Source organism: Simochromis diagramma, unplaced genomic scaffold, assembly GCF_900408965.1.
Source record: "Simochromis diagramma unplaced genomic scaffold, fSimDia1.1 OVJJ01000419.1, whole genome shotgun sequence".
Lineage (NCBI taxonomy): Eukaryota > Metazoa > Chordata > Actinopteri > Cichliformes > Cichlidae > Simochromis > Simochromis diagramma.
The window spans coordinates 116,019-142,134 of record NW_024387244.1 but is presented as its reverse complement, the minus strand read 5'-3'; the positions used below and the strand labels follow the sequence as shown (position 1 = coordinate 142,134).

Genomic DNA, 26,116 nt, shown 5'->3' with positions numbered 1-26,116 from the left:
TTTTGAAAATAAGTAATCAGTTAAGTAATGGGATTACTTTTGGGGGAAGTAATCAGTAATTAGTTACTGATTACTTTTTTCAAGTAACTTGACCAACACTACACAGCCGTCAGTGGCCGAAGTAAATAAATAGCATAGCCACTAACAAAATAAAAGCATAGAAATAGTCATAGAAACAACAGGACTTCATGTAAATTTACTCTAGTTCAAATGAGTAAGTTTTCTAAACCTTACCACTAAAACGCAAGAAATGCCTTGACGTTGAGCCTGGATCTGTCCAAGGTTTCTTCCTGTTTGATGGCAGCAACATTTCTCAGGGTCATCTTTACCACTGTGTAGTATCGCCTCTTCTTTTAACAACAGTGTGTACGTGTCTCAGAACTGAGGAGACCAGCTGATGGAATTTTGTGATGCAATGACTTGCTTTTATCACTTCTTCCCCAGAGAGGCGGCCAGCAACTTCCTGACTGCCTTAAGCCTTCAGAGGAAAAGCCGGAGTCGCCAGCAGTCCCACCAGGTGATGTCTGGAAACATCTGGGCGGCTTTGAGGATAGCTTTATCCATGATGGACCAGCCTGAACTCTTCCAGGCTGCAAATATCGGCGACTTGGATCATCTTATGCGGGCCTTCAACTTAGACATTTGACGACCAGGAGGCAGTAATGCTAACATCTGCCCCCTCTTCACTTACTATCTGATTTCTACCCAACAGCCAAAAGTCCAAAGTGCACAGTCAGAATGGACTGATGGACGTCAGAGACAACAGTGTATTTTTATGCACGTCCAAATTAACTACAGTCGTCAAAGCTATTATATTTTTCACCCAAGTACCTCGGAGCAGTTCTGGGGACAGGTTCTTCCAAGGGGTTTGAAGGGACTGCTCTGTGTTGGATTTGCACTGTAATTTGTGATTTCCCTGAAGAGCACAAGGACGGGCAAAGATTGTACGAGCAATGCCTTAGAGGACACATCAATTAAAAACTGACTCATCCAGCGGAACAGAGCCGGCAGAGACGGACGGTTGTACGAGCCTGATAGAGCAGACCTCACAGGCCGTTTTCAAAGAAAAGAGAGGAAAAAACGTTTGACTCCCGACTCCTGAAGGATGGATTTAGTGAGCAAATGACAAAGACTGCAGCGTATAACCTGGAACTCCAGACTCTGTTCCTGGCTTATTTTCATCCTTTCAATGGGAAAATAATGATACTGCATGAATAAGCATTTTCATAACTGGATTCTTGTTTCAAATTAACATACTTTTAGAAGTTTTCCCTTTGCACATCAGATAAACAGATATAACTTCCTCAGTCCGAGTGGAATGTGCAAGCCTTACTCCAAAGCATGCGACCAACAATATTTATTTATACTATTTTTATGAAAACAGAAAAAACCCACACGAAGCCATTTTCAGACTAGTTTCATTTTCTTTAAATAACTGCTGTCTTTTGAACTTGAAAGCTTTCTGAGCCACTAATTTTTGTTTCGCTCGGTTTTTCTCTCCTTTTTTTTGGCTCCTAGCTCCTCTTTGTTCCCTTTAAGCTGACTGCAGAAACACACAGAAAAGCTGAGCAACAGCAATCTATAAAACCTTCATTAGTCTTTTCAAACTTTAGCATATGAAAACGTTATTCTTAACAAGTCTAAAAATATCTCTTTTTATCTTCTTCTGCTAGTTCTGGGATGGCTTCAGAGTTCCTAATGACTACTGTACACATTATACAGTCCTTTTTTATTTTTGCTGACCTGACTCAGTTTGTTTTCTGTTGTCAGTATCTGCTGACGCCGTCACTGGTGTCTTTGCTGCTCCTCCAAAGACAGCAAGGCTCATGCATTTAATAGTCATAATGCATGATTTGAATATTTACGTAAGCTTGGGCAGAATGCTGCACATGTATGATGAACGCTGTTCGTTTCACCACACACTTCAAATCACATCAGGTTGATGTTCAAACTCGAGATGGTTATGCATCTGCAGAAAACATGATTGTGTAAATACAGTGACTCTCCTGCTGCAGGAAGAAAGCTTTTCCTTAGACATACTTTTTAGCTGACAGCTTCACTTGCATCACTGCTGCTAGTTTGAAAGTCACTCTCTGAAGTGAATACCCTGTACCTCGCTGTGCAACAGAGTAAATGATAGATAATCTTCTGTACTGCATAGCTCAGCACATTCGGGTGTTTATCAGGCGTGTCCACGGTCTGAGGGTTTTTATTGTAGCTCCTATGCAAAAGGTCATGTTTTATGTTGCCATTCTGAATTGTTGCGGGTCCCCGTCTGCCTCGGCGGACCGAAAGGAAGCGTCGTTTCGGTGTTTGGAAAGAACACTATCAGGCAGAACCAGAGACCAGTGCGAGAGCCATTCATCTTCCAAACTGTACAGCCGGGGTGTCACGGTCTGTACAAGAAGAAGTGTTTCATCGGGAAGTTGCCAGAATGAAAACAAGTGTTCTCCCAGGGAGAAAGTGGTCAGAGGCTCTGACTAAAAGAAAGACTGATCGACACAAAGAGTGCAGCCTTCTGCTTTTAGAACCAGAGTGCACGGACATGGCGTCTTTGACCTTAGTTGCATCCATCAAATTCACCGCCATGTATTGAGCTTTATCAAGCTCCATACATTCTGTCATTGTTGTCACACTAGCTGCATTAATATATTCGAGTCTGTGGCACTGATGAAAAAAGATCAGCTGCTCTACTTGCCAGATACTTAAAAAAAATGTTGGCACAGACTCTATTTATCACACAACCAGGATAAATAGATCAAACACTAGACGAGAAGTCAGAGATACACAGCACATATGTGCATGGCTCTAACAGTCGGCCTCAGAGGGGAGCTAACAGCGACTTTGGCAACGAGGCCAAAGCAGGGGTGCATGCACAAATGTATTCACGGTGGGAGACTGGACGATGATAAAAGGTATCCTTCGCTGGAACAAATCCGGTTTACATCCAGGAGTTCATGTTTGATTTCTGTTTGATTAGCATTAAATTACTGTGGAAGTCAAATTTAAGCATGCTTGTAGCTCCATACATGCCAGCGAGGGTCTGTCTGCCAGTTTGGCCCAGACTGAAAGGGGTGGCGTGAAATTTGCTTCCAGCACTTCTCCCAAAAACAAAAGTGTCACTCGGCCGGCAGAATGGGTTTAGACCAAATAACTGCAAAGTTTGCGACGGCGCCATGAACCTGCATCGAGCTACCTTTAGAGCCATTTGGCTGTCAGCGTTTTAATATAATAAAGCTTGTGGTCAAATTCGATATGGAAGCTCTCCAATCCCTCACTTGCCTGCTTTCTTGTTCAGCCGCTGTTCTGTTCTTTAGATCACTGCCACACTTTCACACCCTGTCAGTCGTAATACTCTCGTCCAATCACCTTCTTGCCTGCCTTCTTTGAGCCAATTAGCTTCCACTCTGGTTTAAATCTGTGCTCTTCATCGTTCTCCCTTTCAGACTGTCATTTGCACAACCCACCTCGTCCCCATCTCCATTTTCATGTTCACCACCACCAGCGTCTAGACTCCAGGGGGTCCTGTCCTAAATCCTATTCCTGCTGGGACAGGTAAGATGGGTCACCAGAGTCTGATCGCCAAATACATTCATTTCTTCGTCTCAACAAATCATGTTCAGTTCTTGATCTCTCCTTATTGAACACAGGAGATATTATCAGTATGTTAGCATTGTCAGAGTGAGTGCTGCATTTCGCTCAAAGCTCCACTTTTAGGCTCACAGAGCAGCTAGCGTGGCAGTCCAGTGCACGACGATCCCCCTCCAGTTTTCTTTGCTAAAGCGTTAACCCAACCCTGTAGGAGGTCCCTATCAGCGAGAGGTTCTGCAGGCCAGCAGCTGTTCCACGTTTTTACCTGACATGCCTGTCCTCCCAGGTGCTCCCAGGTGTTTTACAAAATCAACTCTAGTTGTCTTATGAGGTTGCAGGCCCTCGCTCTTTTCCATTTCATTACAGGTTACCACAGGTTCATGTTTTTTAAAGAACTCTTACATTGCTGGGCCACAACCTTCTTCTGCCGTCCACATCATTCCATAGTGCATTGAGATAGGATGCAGTTTTCTTTATTTTGCTGAACCTACTACTGTACCTTCTCAGGTGAATTGACCTAGCCTAACGCATGCACCTGTGCAACAAACTGAGGCTGTTTGCATGTTAGATCCTTTACATTTCTACTTTTTTAATGACGTTTTCATTCGTATGCATGACATACATGGAAGTGCTTTCTCTTTCGACCCCAAGAAAAGTAAATATATCATGAGGTTTCCTTGCAATATTGCTATAACGCACTTTTAAGTTCGCAAACTTTGACAAAACATGATGTATATAAACAGTATGTATTCTACACAAGATGCTTTTTCTTGCATGGAAGTGTGAGAGGCTCAAAATAACGAGTCTAAGGCACAGCACACTGCAAACACACTTCAGCTTGAATACTGGCTAATGAACTGGATAATCATAGTTATGCACAAATGCTATATTTATTACTTCTACAAATTACAAACATGTTTGTAACCACTGCAATGACCCCAACCTATAAAGCTGTCTAGCTGTTATTGCACAACTCTTTAGTGCTGAAAGGTTTTCATGTGGACTTTCACAACCTGCTGTGACCCTTTAACAGCTGTTTTTATAAGGTTTTAATGTTTGCAAGAATCACTTCATTAGTTCTGTTTACACTTAAGAAAGAGGGAGAGTAAAAGTGGACAGTCATACAACAGTTCAAATTCACAGCTTTTACACAGACTTGCTCACCGTGTCTTCTATTGTGGAGACCTAAAGTGTTCAAAGGTGAGAGTTACGCAGTTTTATGGATTGAAAACAGACCAAATACAATCGCTCACTGACTGCTGTGTTAGGTACACCTGTTCAGCTGCATAGATGCAGCTCGTGTGGCAGTCACGCAGTGCAGATGTGATTCTGAATGTGGTTGTTGTTTCAGCAGAAGGACTAGCGTGACTACTTCAGAGACTGTTGACTTCTGGATCTCTATAGTTTACACAGAGTAGTCTGAAACCAGGAGCAGCAGATGGAGAAGAGCATCTGTGAACATGTAACCACTGCTGTCAGCTAAGAACAGGAAATGGATCACACGGACCATCAAAACTGAAGATTCGAAACACGTCTGGTCTGATGCTCCTTGGTTTCTCCTGACATTTGGATGGCTCGGTCAGAATTTGGCATAAGCATGAAAACATGGCTGCCTGTGTCAGTGGGTCAGATTGGTAGTGGTGTCATTTTGGTCCCCTTGGTATAAAAACGAGCATCATTTAAACACAGCAGCCTACCTGATAATGACCACGCTGATAAATTTTTCCATTCAGCTTCTTGGATAAAATAAGATTTAATTACAGATTGAATTTATTAAAAATGTGTGCAGGGGTACTAGCAAGGTGTACCCAATGAACTGTCCAGTTAACGATCCTAATGAGGCAATCACATCTTTGGCTCCGGCATGTTTCCATTAACTGAAAAAACATATAAATACCCAAACACACAAATAATTCTTCGTTCTAATGAAACAATGATACTGAAATAAAAAGGTCAAAACAGAATAAAAAGACTCCAAAGGAGGGGCATTATTCTTCATTTCACTGGAATAACTTTGTTTTTGTGTATCAATAAGACACTTTTTATTTGGCTTTGTCCACTTTTATTATCTCTAAAAGATTTGTGCTTTTAAAATGTGGGAATTGGTGCTTAGGGTACAGAAAATCCATAAAGCATTTGTGATGGCTTCACTGGTTGGGCTCATTGAGGTTGCTGTTGCATATGTACTTCCTCCACTGCTCCGGTTCAGAACGTGCACTTTGTTCTCATTTATTTGCGTCACACGTATATGAATAATATATTTTGAGGGATGAAATTAGAAATAATGTAATTTGTATACAGCCACTCGTTTATTGAAACACCTACTATAATGCATATTACTCTTCCTGTATAATCACGAGGACAGCATTAGCACCTTTGGAACGTACAATATGAAAGTAATCTTTTAAAATAAAGTGTTGTTATATATTCGACACTCCCGTGTCTTTATTGTGCCGACTCCTGCCCGACACGATGAAGCCAGGTCTCAACAAACATGTCGTTTATTAAATGATCCAAACATCGTAAGTAAACAGTGCCACTAGTACACTGGACTGCCGTGACTCTGTTCACATACACCTAAGCCATATTTGGATACATTACAAAAGTCAGCTTAAAATAATCAGTTCAAGGAGAGCTCTGAAATGAAAACTACAGAACTGACACAAAAAAGGCAGAAAGATTAGAAACAGGTCAAGAAGCTTTTTGACATTTAGTTAAATGGAGAGAAAAAGAGAATGAAGCTCACAAGAGTACAACGGTACAACCCAGACGACTAAATGTTCATCTCTAGTTAACATGCTGACAGTGAAAAAACCTTTTTTCCTTTTTTAAATGACAAAATGAACCATTACGTTTTAAACAAGGTAGAGAAGAATGGAAGCGACGGAGCTGGAGAGAAAGCTGAAAGAAGAGGACAGAAATACAAAGACGGCAACGAGCCGGGACCACGAGAGGAGCAGAGACAGCTACCCATCATTAGGCAAAAGCTTGTCACCCACTCAGCGACGACGAGTGGCACAAACACAAGACTTGCATAGAGATGTTTAGTATTCCCCAATGCATAGACAAACAGTTTCTCTGGTAAGAGGCTAAGATTTTCTCAGGGAAATCGAGGCACAGTGTTGTTAAAGGGGAGTCATATGGATTTAGTATATAAATTACATTAGTGGTTTTTTGTCTGTGTCAATGAAAAACGCCGTAGAAACCATCGTGGTGCTGTTCTGCTTTTCTTTTCTTTTCTACTCTCTTTGTCAACAGCACGTCTTCCCTTTGAGTACGAGAGCCTAAAATAATTAACTGTAATTCAACGTTTGATAAATTACGATTAATTTGAGCAGAACTCCACCTTCAAATATGCTACCGGACCAGACCGCGCTCTCCGAGATGAATAAAACGTGAATAAAAAATAAAGATATGAAGCCAAGTATGGAGACAGTCAAGAGCACAGTGTTTAATCCATCCTGTATGTTATGAATATTACTGAGCAGAGAGCTGGAGGCTAGACCAGCTCCAGGCCCTAAAGAGTGGCCCGCTGTAGCATCACAGTCATGTCTGAGTGTTTTGTTTGCAGCGAGCACCACGAGTGTATACATTCAGAGGAGGTACGGTCACTGTACAGCTGTTCTCATACAGCTGTTCAACAGCAGATTTGGTTATTAGTGCATATTCCTCTAGACAAAAACATTCAAACTTACATGGCCTGAAACAATCGTTTTAGCTTCTGGGTTACAGTCCGAATCTGTCAGAGTGATAAAAGAACCAGCGGGAGCCAGGTGCAGCCCAGTAACAGTTATGTCGAGTTTGCAGATATTTTGCACTTTGAGCAAAAATTATGTACACAAAAGGTTCACCTACGTTACTATGCAACCTCCCTGAACAGGGACGACTGGACAGCCAGGCTGGCCTTAATTAGATTGAATCAAATGAATATAATCTCCTTGGCAGTGCCGCACTTCAGACATGAGCCCTGGTAGTTTGTGACTGGTAAGTACAGTGCAGGTACAGGAAAAAGTCAAAAAAGTGCAACAGGGACAGAAATGACACTAATATCCTGACAGCCGGCGCATCAGGGCGTTGAAGGTTTTTCATTATATGTGACAAACGTACACGTCGGCCTCGAGCATAACCGGGACAAATCGAGTTAATGCTCATTTATCACTCCGAAACTCACGTGGTGACTTCCATGTGTGGAAAACCAAAACCTTTTCATTCTTAGTGAATTTTGCTCCGCTTCATATTTGTAATGTTTTACATGAAGCACTTGGGATTGCACTGTGGAAGGAGCATCGCACTCCTCTTTCCAGTTTCTCAGGATGAAAAACATTCAATGCAAAGCCCCCTGCAGCACAGGAGCTTCTTGTTTGTTGTTGCAGTTTCAGAGCAGGGCTGGCAGTGAAGCACTGCACTTAAGTACACATTTATAAAATGCACCACTTTGGGAAAAAAGAAAAAACGGCACAGTGACTGAAGGCAGAGAAGAGGAGAAAGACTGAGATTTGATATGTGGCGTTGTTTCGTGTAAAGAGCACAATCGTAGAAATTGCACAGATCCCTCTGTACCAACACTGTAAAGACATGTTCTTTCTTTGAACACAAACACTGATATTTAAAGCATAACACTAATACACAAAAAGCACATCGCTTTCCCTTCTGACCAGAGTTCCTGGTTGCTCCAGAATGACATCACAATAAGGCAAGCAGCTGGTCGGAGAGGTTATCCCATCGTTCCCACTGAGACGTCACAGTTGTCTGCCAGTCTTCTGGGTCTGTGGTTATTTAAAGGACGCGGGCGCAGCGAGCAGCGGTTTAACTGCTCGACAGTCGATGGTAAAAGTAGACGTAGCCCAAGTCCTTTGGAGGTCTTTCTGACAAACACACTTTGTGGTCGTTGTAGATCACCCACCTGCAAGCGGGAGAAGTGCACATTAAATTCACACAAATGCTTTTAAAGTGTCATTTTTCTCAACTTTGAATGAAAAGATTTAATGGGTTCATTATTCTTTTTCTACTCAGTGTAAAGAGGAAACAGGCTCAGTTATGATCCAGCAGCACGCAGCCAGACTGGTGAACTATCGTAGAACTAAAAACAATAATAAATCTGTACACAGTTAATGCAACGAGATGAGACATCAGAGATGTTTCTGTGACAGGTCGTCAGCTCTGTAACATGAAACACTGCGTGCCGCTCACCGTCCCTCCTTTTTGATGTGACAAACATAATGTCCAGACATCGTGGACGCTCCCATGTGACTGATGAAGGCGAAGAGCTCATATCCTTAGAAAAAGAAGAAGAACAAAGTCAGTGAGTGACAAACTAACGCATATTTACAGAAAAACAATTAAAGTGATAATTATCTAAGAAAGTGCTCATTTTCAGTTTTAACGTAAAAACAGGTGATTTATTTAGCACGTGGGGATAAAATTAAGGAATTTAAATTGTTTTTTGATGCTGCTACACCTTGAAATCCAGTGCCCAGCAGCACGTGGGTACAGCATGCGTCATAATCAGACCTGACTGGGGCTAAAATGGCCCGTGGACGCTCACAATGTCGAGATTAAATTCAAGGGCAGAGCAGCAGTATGTTTCTGTCGGAGCGGCGGTCGTGCAGAGTCACTCACGTCCCGGTCCGTCTTTGACTCTGGGGCCCGACGCGTCTCCGTCTGGGGACAGCGTGGAGTCGCTGTGCGAGTTGGCGTTGGAGAAGGCGTTGTCATTGGGCTCTGTGTCAGCCATGTCTGAAAGGGCATCACTCTCCTCCTCCTCCGGGTGGGTGAAGATCCAGTCGAGAGCTCGTTCAAGATTATTGTTCTGTAAAATGCCAAAAGCGGCGCAAACACTGTCAGCTCGCTGACATTCAGAACTAAAAAGGCCGTTAATATCCCAGGAATGCTAAGAATCATAGGGAATCTCTTCTTCTCATGCAGATGTGAACATGCTCACCAGGTAATGGACCGGTTCTTATACAAAGTGCTTTTCTTAACCTCCTAAGACCCGAACTCTTCCACGGCATGCATTTTTATTTCTCTTTGATATTTGGTCACATTGGGGCCCGATGAATGTAAAAACAAAGAATTACCAGATTTTGTTTTTTTACATTATTTGAGTTTTTATGTAAAATCAGAGCCACACATGAGGATATTTGTTTAAAATTCTGATAGAACAGTAGCAGTATAATGTCCTCGTAAGTGGATATCAGGCCCTTGTAGAGCAAAATTGAGTATTTTGGTCTAAATAACCCAAAATGTGATGTCCACATACAGGGAGTGCAGAATTATTAGGCAAATGAGTATTTTGTCCACATCATCCTCTTCATGCATGTTGTCTTACTCCAAGCTGTATAGGCTCGAAAGCCTACTACCAATTAAGCATATTAGGTGATGTGCATCTCTGTAATGAGAAGGGGTGTGGTCTAATGACATCAACACCCTATATCAGGTGTGCATAATTATTAGGCAACTTCCTTTCCTTTGGCAAAATGGGTCAAAAGAAGGACTTGACAGGCTCAGAAAAGTCAAGAATAGTGAGATATCTTGCAGAGGGATGCAGCAGTCTCAAAATTGCAAAGCTTCTGAAGCGTGATCATCGAACAATCAAGCGTTTCATTCAAAATAGTCAACAGGGTCGCAAGAAGCGTGTGGAAAAACCAAGGCGCAAAATAACTGCCCATGAACTGAGAAAAGTCAAGCGTACAGCTGCCAAGATGCCACTTGCCACCAGTTTGGCCATTTTTCAGAGCTGCAACATCACTGGAGTGCCCAAAAGCACAAGGTGTGCAATACTCAGAGACATGGCCAAGGTAAGAAAGGCTGAAAGACGACCACCACTGAACAAGACACACAAGCTGAAACGTCAAGACTGGGCCAAGAAATATCTCAAGACTGGTTTTTCTAAGGTTTTATGGACTGATGAAATGAGAGTGAGTCTTGATGGGCCAGATGGATGGGCCCGTGGCTGGATTGGTAAAGGGCAGAGAGCTCCAGTCCCACTCAGACGCCAGCAAGGTGGAGGTGGAGTACTGGTTTGGGCTGGTATCATCAAAGATGAGCTTGTGGGGCCTTTTCGGGTTGAGGATGGAGTCAAGCTCAACTCCCAGTCCTACTGCCAGTTTCTGGAAGACACCTTCTTCAAGCAGTGGTACAGGAAGAAGTCTGCATCCTTCAAGAAAAACATGATTTTCATGCAGGACAATGCTCCATCACACGCGTCCAAGTACTCCACAGCGTGGCTGGCAAGAAAGGGTATAAAAGAAGAAAAACTAATGACATGGCCTCCTTGTTCACCTGATCTGAACCCCATTGAGAACCTGTGGTCCATCATCAAATGTGAGATTTACAAGGAGGGAAAACAGTACACCTCTCTGAACAGTGTCTGGGAGGCTGTGGTTGCTGCTGCACGCAATGTTGATGGTGAACAGATCAAAACACTGACAGAATCCATGGATGGCAGGCTTTTGAGTGTCCTTGCAAAGAAAGGTGGCTATATTGGTCGCTGATTTGTTTTTGTTTTGTTTTTGAATGTCAGAAATGTATATTTGTGAATGTGGAGATGTTATATTGGTTTCACTGGTAAAAATAAATAATTGAAATGGGTATATATTTGTTTTTTGTTAAGTTGCCTAATAATTATGCACAGTAATAGTCACCTGCACACACAGATATCCCCCTAAAATAGCTAAAACTAAAAACAAACTAAAAACTACTTCCAAAAACATTCAGCTTTGATATTAATGAGTTTTTTGGGTTCATTGAGAACATGGTTGTTGTTCAATAATAAAATTATTCCTCAAAAATACAACTTGCCTAATAATTCTGCACTCCCTGTATGTGAACGCAGGTCCTAGGAGGTTAAAGCACTTTTATCTCATTCACACACATTCATACAAGCAGCTTTTTTCTAACATTCACACTCCAGTGAATGCACTGGGAGCAATTCGGGGTTCAGCATCTTGTCCAGGCTGCAGCAGCCAGGGATCAAACTACAAACCTTCCAATTAGTGGATGCCCTGCTCTACATCCTTAACCACACCCACAAATATTTCTGCTTTTCCTGGAAAAATTATTTCCTGAAATGCTCAAATCAGCAGTCACAGTAGAAGCAGCAGTACTCGTGGGAATAAAAGCACAGCTGATGATTGAATTTTGGGGGGATTTATTTTCCCCCACAGCTCCAGTGCATCTTGGATAAACTCCTCATAAAAAGCAGTCTCACTTTTAGGAACGTGTTAAATGAACAATTATTTACTAGAAAGGTGAACGCAAACATCCGCCTGTGCTCATTTTTCCACAGAGGATGTTTGCGTTCGGTCCAAAATAGAGGTGTGATGCCTGGGGAATGTCAGCGTGAGGAGCATGTCGGGATGACGAGGAGTTAAGCTGCCTGATGTTGCCGGGCGGGTCACTGCGCTTGAAGAGCAACTCTCTTTTTCTTCCTAATTTTGTGCTAATAATGAACCAAGACTTGAGACCGCTTCCCTGTTTCACACCTCCATCCCTCAGGACCAACGTGAGCTTTTTTCCACTTCAACAACACGGAGGCAGGCAGCGAGTTGGGCTCACTGATGATGAGAAGCCTGGTGTGTCTATTTGTGCGTCTGACTAACAGTCTGCTGGGCTATTTTTGCTGAGGGCGCACTTTGAAAGATGAGAATCAGAGGCCATTTCAAAACAACACTGATAGATTTACTGCAACCGTATCACGCTTGACTCATTGAAAAAAATAAATCAACACTATGAATGCATTCAAAGTGAATCTTATGTGATGATACAGCGAGTTGAAGTGTCAGTGAGCCGTGAGCTGTTCCTAAACCTGACAGGCTGCTGGGATTACAGCTAAATGCAGACATTTCTAATCACTCTGACATGTACGACCAATCACATCTGCACTTTGCCCTCTGTTTAAAATCACCACGCCGCCTTACACCAACTTCACCTCCTGACACATTGTTCCATTTGCTCAGTGTTTCTTCGAGGTTTACAGGCTGTATTTTCCTGATTGTTACCCGTTTTAATGACTCAATGAATGACTAATTGTCAGAGTTTCTTTCCTCTTGCGTTTCAAACTAACAACATTTATGGTGCCTGGAGGTCAGAGCTGTGTTTTTGTCCCGCACCCATCAGAGACAGCGAAGCGCGTGGCTGGTTCTTTGTTGTCCGGATTTCCGTCCTCGGCTCTGATTTATTTCTGTATAAATATGTAAAGTATTGTATGTTAAACAGGCTGAGATACAGGCACCACCTTATCGGCTCAGACAGGCTGACCATCGCTGTCCACACAGGCCGTCGGGTGCCCCTCGTGTTTAAAACAAATCCCTGCTCTCACCAACTGCAGCAGAAGACCTTTTCAGTCACACAAAATGGTATTTGTAAGACATCCTGGATAATTACCAAAATAATTATCTGATGTATTTTAAACATTTTTTGTGCCAGTGGCTAGAAAGACTCCAGTGGACATAGTGGGCGGAAGACTGACCGTGGCTTTGAGTGCGTGGATGCTGTGAGTGCGGGGAAAGCCCATTGAGGTAAGGATGGCAATGCTCTCCTCGGGGGGCGAGTTGCCCAGCGGGGCGGCGCCCGTGGGGCTGTCACCGGCGGAGGGGCCGGGATCAATCATGGAGGGCAGAGTGAGCGGCTCTGCAAAGTCTGCGAGGAAAAAGAGACAAAGGGAAAAATAATGATGCAGCACGTTCCCATTTATGTTTAACCTAATTACTGTGCGTTTCTGCTTTGGAGGTCAAAGGTCGCATTTTCTAGAGACAACGCTAATTCAAACTGTAAAGCGATTAAAGCTGATCACAGACTCCGACTGGTGTGTGACTAATTGGCACTAAGAATATTTCAAACACAGAAACAGCAAACGGTCACGTTAGGAGGGCGTGTGGGAGGCACCCCGATACTCTATAGTGGAAACGACACACACAAATGCACCCTGTGGATTGTTTGTCACAGTTAGGTTTGCTTGGGGGGGTCTGCACACCACGAGTGTTGATCTGTTAAGGTGCTTACGCCTCTCCAAACAGATGTACAGGCTGGCAACGAACACCAGGAAACACCTGGACCCTACGCTGAGGGACTCCAGCTCTGTGGGGCTGGCAGGGATGGTCCAAGCACGACACCCTTCGTGACGAGTCTCCATGTAATTCAGTGAGTATGAAAATGATGTGAATCATATGCTACAACCTTCAAATTCACCAAATCTAAACTAAAGTGAAGACCAATGGGAGATCTGAAACCAGACTGCAGTGCACACCACCATCAAACACAACATGAGGGGAAAGAAAGTGTGCGACTCCCTTTCAGAGACTTTTAGAGTCACTTGAGCTGTTCTGGCAGAGCGTGGCCGCTCACCTCACTGACACACTTCACTTTTCTCTTCTTTGTCTCGGGTTTCAAATAAGGTAAATTCATACCTCTGACTGTAGACCTGTAATGTTCCTCTTTCTGAATTCAGACTGAACTTATTATAGTTGGCACAAAAAGCCTCAGAAACACCATCTATGCGCTATCTGGACAGCATATACTTAACCTCCAATACCACTGCTAGAAATCTCAGGCCATTTCCTGAAAGAGAGGTCTTCTTTGACTTGCATGTAAATCAGGTCTCTATCACTACTTTCCTTTAGCTGAAGTACTGAGAAAATGAGGCACCTATCTATCTATCTAGCTGCACGATAGAGACAAAAGTTATTGGTCATCCATCAAGCCAACCATCTGTACTTTTGCTCATCCAATCAGGCTGGTGTATTTCCAAGGCAGGCTCACAGAAATATTAGGCCACACCTTGTAATCTTTGAATCTAGTGTTTTCAGTTCCACAGGTGTATGAACTCAAGCACCTGGCCATGCGAACCTTTGTGAAAGAATGGACTGTTCTAAAGAGAAGATCTCACTGGTGCTGTAACAGAACGTAGAATGCAGAACTCACCTACTAGATAATCCACGATAACCTTGTAAGTGGTATTACTGCAAAGTGGAAGCATTGAAGAACCACTCAGGAAGTGGGTGACCATGTAAAGTTACAGAGTCACTGAGTGCAGAGTGTAAAAGCCACCAATGCTTTGCTGACGCAGTAACTGCGAGCTTCAAAGCTCCTGTGAGTGTAACATGTGGCTTGTCCAGTATTTCTGTTCATTTAGTGTATTTGTTACTTCTGAACTAGATTTCTGTCCTTATTATCAGGATGTAAATGTGAAAAAAAAAATGCTGCAGCACGAGTACTAGCAGGAACTAGGCTGATCATATTTCTCCAGTACCAGCTTCTCTTTGTAAAATGCAGAACTGAATATTTTTTTAAACAGAAAAAAGCTCAATCATATCTGAAAAGGTCTTATGTTTGCTATTGGCACTTCCCTCCCTTAGTGCAAATATACTTGTTGTTTTGTAAAGGAATCAAAGGTAGAATACTGCAGGTATTACAGGTACTGCGCTGCAGTGGTTTGTATCATATCTATCTAATAGACTCCAGTTTGTGCATGTAAATGGAGAGTCCTCTTCACACACTGAGGTTAATTATGGAGTTCCACAGGGTTCAGTGCTAGGACCAATTCTGTTTACATTATACATGCTTCCCTTAGGCAGCATCATTAGAAGACATAGCATACATTTACACTGCTATGCAGATGACACCCAGCTCTATCTGTCCATGAAGCCAGATAACACACACCAATGAGTTAAACTGCAGGAATGTCTTAAAGACATAAAGACCTGGATGGCCGCTAACTTTCTGCTTCTTAATTCAGATCAAACTGAGGTTATTGTACTCGGCCCTGAAAATCTTAGAAATATGGTATCTAAACAGATTCTTCCTCTGGATGGCATTACCTTGGCCTCCAGTAACACTGTGAGGAACCTTGGAGTCATTTTTGACCAGGACATGTCTTTCAACGCACATATTAAACAAATCTGTAAGACTGCTTTCTTCCATTTGTGCAACATCTCTAAAGTTAGAAATATCCTGTCTCAGATGTGACAATAAAAGTGATTTGATTTGATTTGATTCAGAGTGACGCTGAAAAACTAGTTCATGCATTTATTTCTTCCAGGCTGGACGACTGTAATTCATTATTATCAGGAAGTCCTAAAAACTCCCTGAAAAGCCTTCAGCTAATCCAAAATGCTGCAGCAAGAGTCCTGACAGGGACTAGAAAGAGAGCAGATTTCTCCTGTTTTGGCTTCCTGTTAAATCCAGAATTCAAAATCCTGCTCCTCACATACAAGGTCTTAAATAATCAGGCCCCATCTTATCTTAATGACCTTGTAGTACCATATCACCCTATTAGAGCACTTCGCTCTCGCTCTGCAGGCCTACTTGTTGTTCCTAGAGTATTTAAAAGTAGAATGGGAGGCAGAGCCTTCAGTTTTCAGGCCCCTCTTCTGTGGAACCAGCTTCCAGTTTGGATTCAGGAGACAGACACTATCTCTACTTTCAAGATTGGGCTTCAAACTTTCCTTTTTGCTAAAGCATATAGTTAGGGCTGGACCAGGTGACCCTGAATCCTCCCTTAGTTATGCTGCAATAGACGTAGGCTGCCGGGGGATTCCCATGATGCACTGAATCACATCTGTTATTAACCTCTGTCTCTCTTCCACAGCATGTCTTCATCCTGTCTTCCTTCTCTCACCCCAACCAATCACAGCAGATGGTCCCGCCCCTCCCTGAGCCTGGTTCTGCTGGAGGTTTCTTCCTGTTCAAAGGGAGTTTTTCCTTCCCACTGTTGCCAAAATGCTTGTTCATAGGGGGTCATGTGATTGTTGGGTTTTCTCTGAATCCATTATTGTACGATCTACTATACAATATAAAGCGCCTTGAGGCGCTGCATTCAATTCAATTCAATTCAATTCAATTCAATTGAATGCAGAGATTTCTGGCCTGTTCCCAGTCAGCTCCCAGTTTGGATGTGGGAAACAGACTCCCCTCTCTGCCTTTAAGATGAGGATTAGAAACTCTTTAAGCCTGAATCATCCCTTATTTATGCTGTCTGGGTCCGTCCCTGAAAACCTCCCATCTACTTTATTTCAGCCTCCACGAGCTTATATGCCACTGTTGCATATCATTAACTCTTTGTCTTCGTTAGCGTTTGTCCCTCGCTGTCCTCGCCGTCCCTTCCTGCAGGTATCTCTGGCTTCAGAGCTGCTTGTTTACCATCTGCTTTTACTGGCTCCACCAGCCAGCCCAGTGTTTACTGTCATACTATTATTGTTTGTCGTCTGTTGTCTCTCCATGCTCATCATTTCCCTTTTTACCCTCGGTGCCTCAGCTGATTGCAGCAGATGGCTGCCTCTCCCTGAGCCTGGCCCTGCCAGAGGTTTCTCTGCTAAAAGGGAGTTTTATTCCTCCCAGCACCGTCATCAAACGCTTACCCGAATATTTGAGCTTCTGTCTGTGATACAGTAAAGCGCTAACCACCATTTCAACTTGTACCTATTTTAAACGCATTAAAATGAACTATATGCCAATCAGATTTTTTAAAAGAGAAATCAAAGGAATATTACTTTTATATCTGGTGAACGTTTTACATATGCTGAACAGTGAAACTGAGCATGGAATGGAAATACTCATTTTTAAGTAAAACACACTTCTCTTACTTTTAGTTGAATTTGCTGAAGGTGCACAATGACCGCTGAGGAACAAGGACACTCCCAATAGAACGACTTACTGTTGGCCATAAACACAGCCTTCATTACTCTGCTTGCCATAAATTAAATTGCGCACCACTTATCTCCCCCTATCATCTCTATCTCGTTCTCCTTGTTTTGCGTCCTTCTGCTCGCCTCCTATACAGATGTGTTTATACCACAGAAAGACGCCGCTCTGTCAGGCTGCGGAATAGAAGAGCAGATGTTTGCATGTTAAGTCTTAAACTATGGCCGTGTCACATTGTCTTTAAAGCCCTCGTGCTGTTTATATTCACTGCGGCGTCTAAAGTGATTAAGTGAACAGCGGTTTAGTTGTCACACCAAAATAAGCTGAAAGAACCTCCGTGCAGGATTGGACCCTTTAGCTGATGTCGCTGAGCCTGAATGCAGCCCGTTTTGTAGATCCATCAAGCCCATTTAAAAACTCCTCTGGAGAGGCCCTTTACAGCCAACCAGGGAAATAAAAACGTGAGTCTGCACCTCAGGGGAACATCTCAGCACAAAGACACAAAGTCAGTCCAGACAAAGTTTCTGGAGACGACCGTGCACGCAGGTGAGCACAGATAAGCACCTGCAGCACACAAAAGAACACAGTGCATGCAATGGAAGAACATGAGATGTGATGCGTCTCTCACTTTCAATTACCTCTGTGTTTAAAAAGGTCCCCAACAAATAAACGCACCTGTCTGTGTAATGCATTCTGTCAGCACCACAGTGGGGGAAATGCCTTTGGCTGATATGTGGATAAAAACATGCAACACAGACATCTTATGTAATCTGACCAACATCTAAACTTTGTCTGTTTTCACTGCAGCTCTTCTATTACTTGTCTCTAGTATTTCTACCTTTGTCTGGATTACAGTTACTCCTTGAATTCTCAGCACTCTCCCCACACTCATTTCATATCACCACCATGCTGTCTTGGAGCCTCGCTGTGAATGTTTGCAGGTTTAAAACACTAGTTGCACTTTGACACACTATAACGAGAAGGCCCGGCTCACAGTTGCTGCTTTAATTTATCCCAGAGCTGCTCAGTCAGGTTGAAGCCAGGACTCTGTGCAGGCCAGTCGTGTTCTTCAACCTAACATGTGTTCATCCTCGTCTTTATGGACCTTTCTTTGTGCACTGGTGTGCAGTCATGTTGGAAAAGGAAGAGGCCGTTCCCAAACTGTTCCCACAAATTCGGGAGCATGAAGTTGTCCAAAACATCTTGGCATGTCGAAGCATTAAGAATTTCCTCCTCCACCAAACTTTACACTCGGCACAGAGGAGTTCTCTTTCCACTTCAGTTCCTGTTGTTCCCAACTGCAACCACTTTGTTATAATGCCACTAACAGTTGACTGTGGAATATTTAGTAAGAAGGAAATTTAACGATCGGACTGCACAGGTGGTGTCCTATCACAGCGCCGCGCTGAAATTCACCGAGCTCCTGCAAGCGACCTGTTCGTGCACAGTTGTTTGTAGAAGCAGTCTGCAGCAGCTGACTTTACACACCTGCAGCCACAGAAGTGACTGAAACACCTGAACTGAATGATTTGGGTGGGTGCGTGCTTCTGGTGATATAAAGTGTACATCATGGAAAAAAATGCATTTGTATTGTTTTTATTTAGTATTTTATGTGTGGAAAAAAAGCAAATAAGTCCCAACATGTAATTTGATACCAGCACTAACATGTTTATAGCCCTGAACTGAGAAAAATGTTTGTACAGAACTTCTGACTGCAGAGGTCATGTGACATGTTTAATTTCACACTCCACCACGACATCATCCTCCATCCTCGGTGCATTGTGCCGTGATGCTGGCTCACCTGGCTCTTCCATATGGGCTATGATCCAGTTGAAGGCCATCTCAGGGCCCATGTTCCCCGTGTAGTACACCGCCTTCCTGCAGGCCTCCAGCGGAAAGCCCATCTCCGCCAGCTGCATTACTGCAGCCTCGTCTATTTCTGGAGCTGGGGACACAACAAATCAGCATCAATAACTAAAACATGCAGTTGGTGATTCAACAGTAGCAGTGGCTTGAGTCTAAACAGCCAAACAGATTTGTGGAGACTCCCTCTGTGGGACTCATTAAACAAAGAGAGCAGAGGAGCATCGGGCCTGCAGAGGCATCTTTGTTGAGGGATGATTTATCAAGGAGAGAAATGAGTCTGGCTAAAGCAAGCAGAGCTGCACAGCAAAGCCAAGTTTGTCACAAAGTCGAGAGCAGCTGCAGCACCTGCTCAGGTAGGTCAGAGGTTTAGCTCGCTAGCATTCATCACCACTGCTTCGAGCTCGAAATACATTTTCTATGGTTATAACTTATAGAAATGTTGCATGTTTATTCAGTTTGGCACACAGCTGCGCAGAGAAATTAAATACTTACAGTCCAAGGAGCTCATGGAGTTATCTGAAAGAGGAGGAGGACACGGCACAGTCAAGCATCACCATCGCTGGCTCTGTATTTACTGTTGATTCTGTTTTGGAGTCATTTCACTCTTTGAGAATAATAAAAGATTTGCAGACATTTGTACAGATAGCATCTATAATCGGCCAAGACAATATCCTGGAAAATCTGAGCTGCCGGCACATTATTAATATTCACAAACAAAGGTACAGTTCATCAAACAAATCCATTGTAACACAGGGAATCCAGATGTTTTCGAGTACCCGTGGCGGGTCCTGGGCACAGTTGGTATTTCTATCTGTCTTTTAAATTTTCTTTTTACCTTTCTCATAAAAGGATCATTTAGCTGCAGAACATCAAGGGGAGAAGCAAATGTCCCCTCCCACACCCCTCATGAGTCACAGAAACACTGCCCAACTGTTATTTTGGACCATGAAATGTTGTCAGTGTCCTACAAACACGTTTTATTTTACACAGATATGAAAACATCGGGTGAACGAAGAAAAAAAATAATGCAGAAACACGGCCTGAGAGCGGCGCAGGCTTTTGTTCATTTTCCTTTGTTTTCCCCTCATGGCCTCAGTTACAGCCCCTCGGACGGCTGCTGGGTTTCATCCAGTTTGGTATATTAACTGAAAGGAAATACTGACCCAGTGAATGCAGCTGGAGTAGCCATCTTCCATGGTTTCTTTTAAATTGCAGGTTTGCTTTAATAGGTTTAAATGGATAATGTGAGTAACCAAAACAGGGAAGGAAAAAAGCTGAACTAGTTTCGTAAACATCGTGTGCAGTTTGTGATTGTTAATTTTGTATTTTTTAACCAAAAGAAAAGTGGAAGCAAAAGAAAACAATTCACTTTCCATTTTCTGAATGGCCTGGAATAATTGAGTGAATAGAAACAGACCAATGAGAAATAATGTGCTTCGAGCAGCGTACAGGAAAACACATTTGTGTGCTGCTATGAAATCAATAAGAATCACTGAAGCCTTTTGGAGATAGAAGTGCGACCAACGATGAATCACTGCGAATTCCAGCAGGGGAGGAACGGGCCAGCGCTTAATTTACAACCAGCAAAACTCATCATATGAATGTGAAATAAATAAATCTGAAAGGCCATTGAATGCAGCGTGTTGTCTCCTCTGACCTGTTTTCATTTCACAGCTTTAGCTGCACGATTTACAGAGGCAACGCTGTTTTTAACCTCCTGAAATAGAAGCTCAGAGCAACGTGCAGATTTGCTGCAAATAAAAGCATGTGTGTGTCTGTGGCCCTCAAAGATATCTGTACAGGACGCCGAGCCGTAACAGGGTCTAAGCAAACCAAAACAATGATGCTCTAATGTGCAGATACTCCACTCAGATTGTTTGACACCGACGGTACAGCACACCATGTTCAGTCCTAAAATATTTAGGCACACTAAGACAAGCGAGTGCAAAGTTTTTATATTGTGTATTCATGTGCTAAGATGCAGCAGACGAAACCAAAGAAAGATCCAAGTTTATGGATGTGTGAAGCACAGCAAAGGCTGCTCTCAGATGTTACCGTCTCTGCTCGAGCCCACCCCTAAATGTGCTCACAGCCTGAAACATTATAGGACTCTCTGTACTTCACATCTGCTGAAATATTAACAGAGACAGCGATAACTTGATGTAGCTGAACTTTACAACAGGAGGAGGAAACTGCAATCACAGAGCAGAGAGAGACGAAAGGCAAACAAAAAGGAGGGCACTGCCTTTGTGGGGTTGATTTTTTATTTTTAATAAGGGCTAAAGTGGCCTGGATTTAACGGCTGAAATATTACCAAGCCTGCAAAAAAGTTTCTTGAAAAGTGACAATATTTTATTGAGTGCTATAACTCGCTAGCTTCCAGTACTTTAATCCCAGAGCTGAGGGAAGTGCGTTACAAGGAGATCTGGTGAAATCATTAGAACCTATTAGGCTTAGCCACACTGTGAACACAAACACTCTTCAGTAATTGATTGAGCATGCCTTTCCTGTGGGATTCCATTTAATGTGTCCTTAGGAGGGAATATGGGTGGCTTTCAGCAGAATATTATATTAGAGACAATTTCACAGACCATTTAATTCACAAAAATACCCGAGACCTGCCAAAAAGGATCTGGGGCACTGCAGCTGGTTTAAGCAGCAACGTGTTATGTTATAGGGTAAACACAAAGTTTCATATACTGAGGTGTTTCTAGCACATAAATGGAGTGAAGAAATATTCTTGGCTTTTTTGGCTAAACAGTACAACAAAAGGCTTCGCGCTCTGGGAAAACAGTGCCCTTTAAAATTAATAAGGGACTGTGAAATCAAAGATGAAGGGCCAAAAACGCCCGGAGTAATTAAGGGTGCTGGTACACTGTTTTTCTAGAATTCATGCATGACTGCTAACACCCCTGTAGGCCAATGCAGGCGATTTATGAGAGCCTGTAACCTTCTCATTGAATTCTGGGTGAGAAAAATGGAGCAGCATCTAATAGATGCCATATATTATAATATATGGATGTTTATTTGTCAACATCAAACAGAAAAGAATACAGAAAAGAGCAAATTGTTAAACTCACATAGGCTTAAAAACTCCCTCCTCCATTTTATTTCATACCTCTGGTGTCTTCGGGTAAAACAATGGGAGGCATGAGGTCCGGCAGCTCTTCTTCACCTGCCTGCAGCCCCGTGGCTCGGAGCCGGTTCAGATCCAGGAAGTCGGGAACGTCAATGGCCACATCTGCAGAGCGACAGCGAGATATAAAAGTATAAAACTGAAGAATCCAGCAGTAAGAACAGTGAGCTCCCAGATCAACTTCTAAATATTACGATCTATATGTGAGGCGTGAACTGACCTTTTTCCCCCATTTATGAACTGAACTGAACACTTTATGAACATTTTAAGGTGCTAAACACACCGATTGATTTTCAACCGCCAGCTAAACAGCAAAAGCGTTTTACGGACACCGACGGGATGACAGATAAACGTTTATAACCATGTGTTCAAAGTGCAGGTGAAACGTTTTCTCCACCTGGCAACAGATTCACTGCTGTGCCTTGTGAACTGCAGTTTAATGGTGCCCTCTGCTGGGGGTTTATAGCATTGCACTTACTGAGACATGCTGGTGGAGGGAAATATATCTGATCAGTCACTAAAGTGTGAGATACTAGTTACCTAGTTTTTTCGGCACCCAATCAACTCCAAATGTGAATTTCTTAATCTGCACCACCAGATACTCTGGGAACGAGGCAAATCGGGAAGTTCTGTAAAAGAATGTGTTGAAAATTCAGTTTATGAATCCAGCTGGTTTTCGTTTAAATATACTGGTTGTACATTGGTCATTTCTGGCCCGAGAACAAGTGGACGTTGCTTACTTGACTCCAGCTGACTTGGCCTGCAGTGCCGAGCTCCAGAAATCAGGAACATTTTCCGGCTCTGTGAAGGCCTGCAGACAAGCAGTGAAAGGGATCCGCGCTCTCACTGGTTCAGGAGGGGGACGCATGTTCTCTTCTGCTTCCTTACGCTTGACCTCATATGCAAGTAGCTCCTCTGGTAATGAAAAAAATAACAAAAATGTGTCACTTTCATTTGCAGCATTCTCAGAACTGAAGGTGCTGCAAAAGCTGCAAAAGCCAATGTATTTGTTGTAAGTGTAGCATTTCAGAGCTTTAACTAAAACTCCACTGTTTCAGTCAAATACTCTCATCTTGGCAACATTTAAATAGTACATACAATTTGTCACGTAATACTTTATATCAAGCTGTGAAGGTGTAATTATACCTTGCATACAAAACAGCTCTTAGCCGGGAACATTATTCCCTTCTCAGAGCAGGTCCTGTTCATTCTCCCACTTGCTGCAGTGACCAGAGGCAATCGTGGCCTCCATTTGCATTGTAAGCGTGTGGGGGCTCCGTTACCTCGATTGCTGGCGGCCTCAAATGGAGCGGGCAGCTGGATGCAGTAGTCTACCCGCTGAGTGTAACGGACACGACGAGTCTGGCAGCACTGAACTCGCTCCTCCACCAGGAAGCGAAACACATCACTTGGATTCTCTGAGCCTGCGCTGTTCCTCTGCAGAAACACCAAGATTTATGATTCAGAGAAGCTGAATATGAGCATCGATAACAGAATCGGACCACATTTTGATTATGTGTCAGGCTGACTTTAGTTTATTATCCCTAAAGCAGGCTTGGCCGAGTCCAGGCCTCGAGGGCCGGTGTCCTGCAGGTTTTAGATCGCACCCTGGGTCAACACACCTGAATCAAATGATTAGTTCATTACCAGGCATCTGGAGAACGTCAAGACATGTTGAGGAGGTCATTAACCGTTTAAATCAGCTGTGTTGGATCAAGGACACATCTAAAACCTGCAGGACACCGGCCCTCGAGGCCTGGAGTTGGACACCACTGTCATAAAGTATTAGTCCCAAATGCCATCCATCCATCATTAATTTTGTTTCGGTTATCTGGGGCCGGGTCGCAGGGGCAGCAGCCTAAGCAGAGAAGCCCCGACCTGCCTCTCTCCGGCCACCTCCAGCCTTTCCAGGGAAACACCAAGGCGTTCCAGCCGAGAGACATAATCTCTCCAGCGTGTCCTGCCTCTTGGCCCGGCACACCTCAACCGGCTCCTTTCAATGTGGAGGAGCAGCGGCTCTACTCTGAGCTCCTCCAAGATGGCCGAACTCCTCACCCTATCTCTAAGCCACTCTTCAGAGAAAGCTCATTTCTGCTGCTTGTATTTCGGTCACCACCCAAAGCTCATGACCACAGGGGTAGGGATGTAGAACAACAAGTACATTGAGAGCTTTTCTTTCACACTCAGCTCTCTCTTCGCCATGATGGACTGGTACAGCGTCTGCATCACTGCAGCCACAGCATCAATCCGTCTGTCAATCTCCTGTCCCTTTCTCCTTTCACTCATGAACAAGACCCCAAGATACTCCTCCACTTGGGAACTTGTCCTAGAGTAGGCACTTCACCCTTTTCGAGCTGAGGACCATGGCCTCAGATTTGGAGACTATGCAGACCAAGCTCTGCAATTAACCAAACACCCCATACTCCCCGAGCACCTCCCACTGGATACACCAACGGACAAAGTCGAATGTCTTCTCCAAGTCCATACACATTTGGACTGTTTGGGTAAACTCCTACGGCACCTCGAGTATCCTCAAGAGGTTAAAGAGCCGGTCCAGGTTTCCACGACCAGGACAAAAACCGCATTGTTCCTCCTTTATCTGAGGTTCGACTAACGGATACATTTTCCTTTCCAGCACCCTGGCATAGACTTTCCCAGGGAGGCTGAGGACTGTGATCCCCTACAGTTGGAGCACACCCTTTCTTGAAGATGGGAACCACGACTCCGGTCTATCAATCCAGAGGTACCACACCTGATCTCCACGCAGCACTGCAGAGGCGTTTCAACCAAGCCCGCCCTACAACATCCAGAGCCTTCAGGAACTCAGGGCGAACCTCGTCCACACCAGGGGCTCTGGCACCAAGGAGCTGCTTCAGTGACCTCCCCCCGGAAAAGACGAGTTGTCCCCCTCGTCTCCAGACTCTGCTTTCTCTGCGGAAGACTAAGGAGGTCCTCTGAGTTCCATCCACTGTGCAACAATGTCCTCGGTCGAAGCCAGCAGCGCTCCACTATACACAGTGCAGGTAGAGCACTGCTTTACCCTCCCGAGTCGCCTGACAGTTTTCCATGTTTCTTCAAGGCAGTCCGAAAGTCTTTTTCCTCCCTGAACTCCTCCCACACTCGAGTTTTTGCTTCAGCCACTCCCAAACCGTGTTCCGCTTGGCCAATCGGTACCTATCAGCTGCCATCGAAGTCCTAGGCTAACCAAACCCGACAGGACTCCTTCGTCAGTCTGATGGTTCCCTTCACGTCTGGTTCGGGGGACACCACCACGACGGGCACTAATCACCTTGCAGCCACAGCTCAGTGCAACGGCTTCAGCAACGGAGGTGCTGAACATGGTCAGACTCAATGTCCCGAGTCTCCCTCAGATTGCTGTTGAGCTCTGCCGGAGGTGGGAGCGCTGGCATATTAAGCAAATTATAAATACGGTTAAATGTAACAGCTCTATTTGACAATGACATAAACTGGGGAAGAGGTGGATAGAGACTGGATATATAAATCACAGAAACGACTGTCTTTGCCGTGGTCTCTCTAGACTCTCCTGGTAAGACTTAAGCGTGACTGCAGTTTGACCCACATTTCTTAATACAGCCATTCAAAACACTGATGTGACTCTTTAATTTACCAAATGCCTCAATGGAGAGAGCTGCATCTTTTTTAGAAAACTAGGAAGAATCATTATCACTGACAGGCTCCATATCCTCAGCAGGGCTGATTGAAGCAGTGTTTATTTGAAGACTGTGGTGAAGGATGGCACTGTGATTAAAGCACTCGTTTGCATGGCCAAGGCCTCTCTGCAGCCCAGCCCTTCTATTCTAAGATGCTACAGCAATACACGAGTTATAATTTCACTTCAGCCATATTTGTAGGATGACACAGGCT

At 43.8% G+C, this 26,116-nt stretch overlaps 2 protein-coding genes across 6 annotated transcripts in view; one reads left to right on the top strand and one right to left on the bottom strand.

Annotated features, from left to right (window-relative positions):
* pex5la (peroxisomal biogenesis factor 5-like a) overlaps positions 1 to 6,254 on the top strand; it is a 106,856-nt gene extending 100,602 nt beyond the window's left edge. For all 3 annotated transcript variants that reach the window (XM_040052789.1, XM_040052787.1, XM_040052790.1), the window contains one exon: positions 445 to 6,254. In XM_040052789.1, the coding sequence (XP_039908723.1) occupies positions 445 to 646 (202 nt within the window). In that variant the 3' untranslated portion in view covers positions 647 to 6,254. The remainder of the gene's footprint in view (positions 1 to 444) is intronic.
* The window catches only part of usp13 (ubiquitin specific peptidase 13), a 34,345-nt gene continuing 14,305 nt past the window's right edge, over positions 6,077 to 26,116 (bottom strand). For 2 of the 3 annotated variants that reach the window (XM_040052785.1, XM_040052783.1), the window contains 10 exons: positions 23,515 to 23,668; positions 22,972 to 23,146; positions 22,772 to 22,860; positions 22,214 to 22,336; positions 19,588 to 19,611; positions 19,031 to 19,174; positions 13,061 to 13,230; positions 9,211 to 9,400; positions 8,782 to 8,866; positions 6,077 to 8,494 (listed from right to left, as the gene is read on the bottom strand). In XM_040052785.1, coding sequence (XP_039908719.1) covers positions 8,398 to 8,494; positions 8,782 to 8,866; positions 9,211 to 9,400; positions 13,061 to 13,230; positions 19,031 to 19,174; positions 19,588 to 19,611; positions 22,214 to 22,336; positions 22,772 to 22,860; positions 22,972 to 23,146; positions 23,515 to 23,668 — 1,251 coding nt within the window. In that variant the 3' untranslated portion in view covers positions 6,077 to 8,397. The remainder of the gene's footprint in view (positions 8,495 to 8,781; positions 8,867 to 9,210; positions 9,401 to 13,060; positions 13,231 to 19,030; positions 19,175 to 19,587; positions 19,612 to 22,213; positions 22,337 to 22,771; positions 22,861 to 22,971; positions 23,147 to 23,514; positions 23,669 to 26,116) is intronic. The other variant, XM_040052784.1, reaches the window with a different exon arrangement.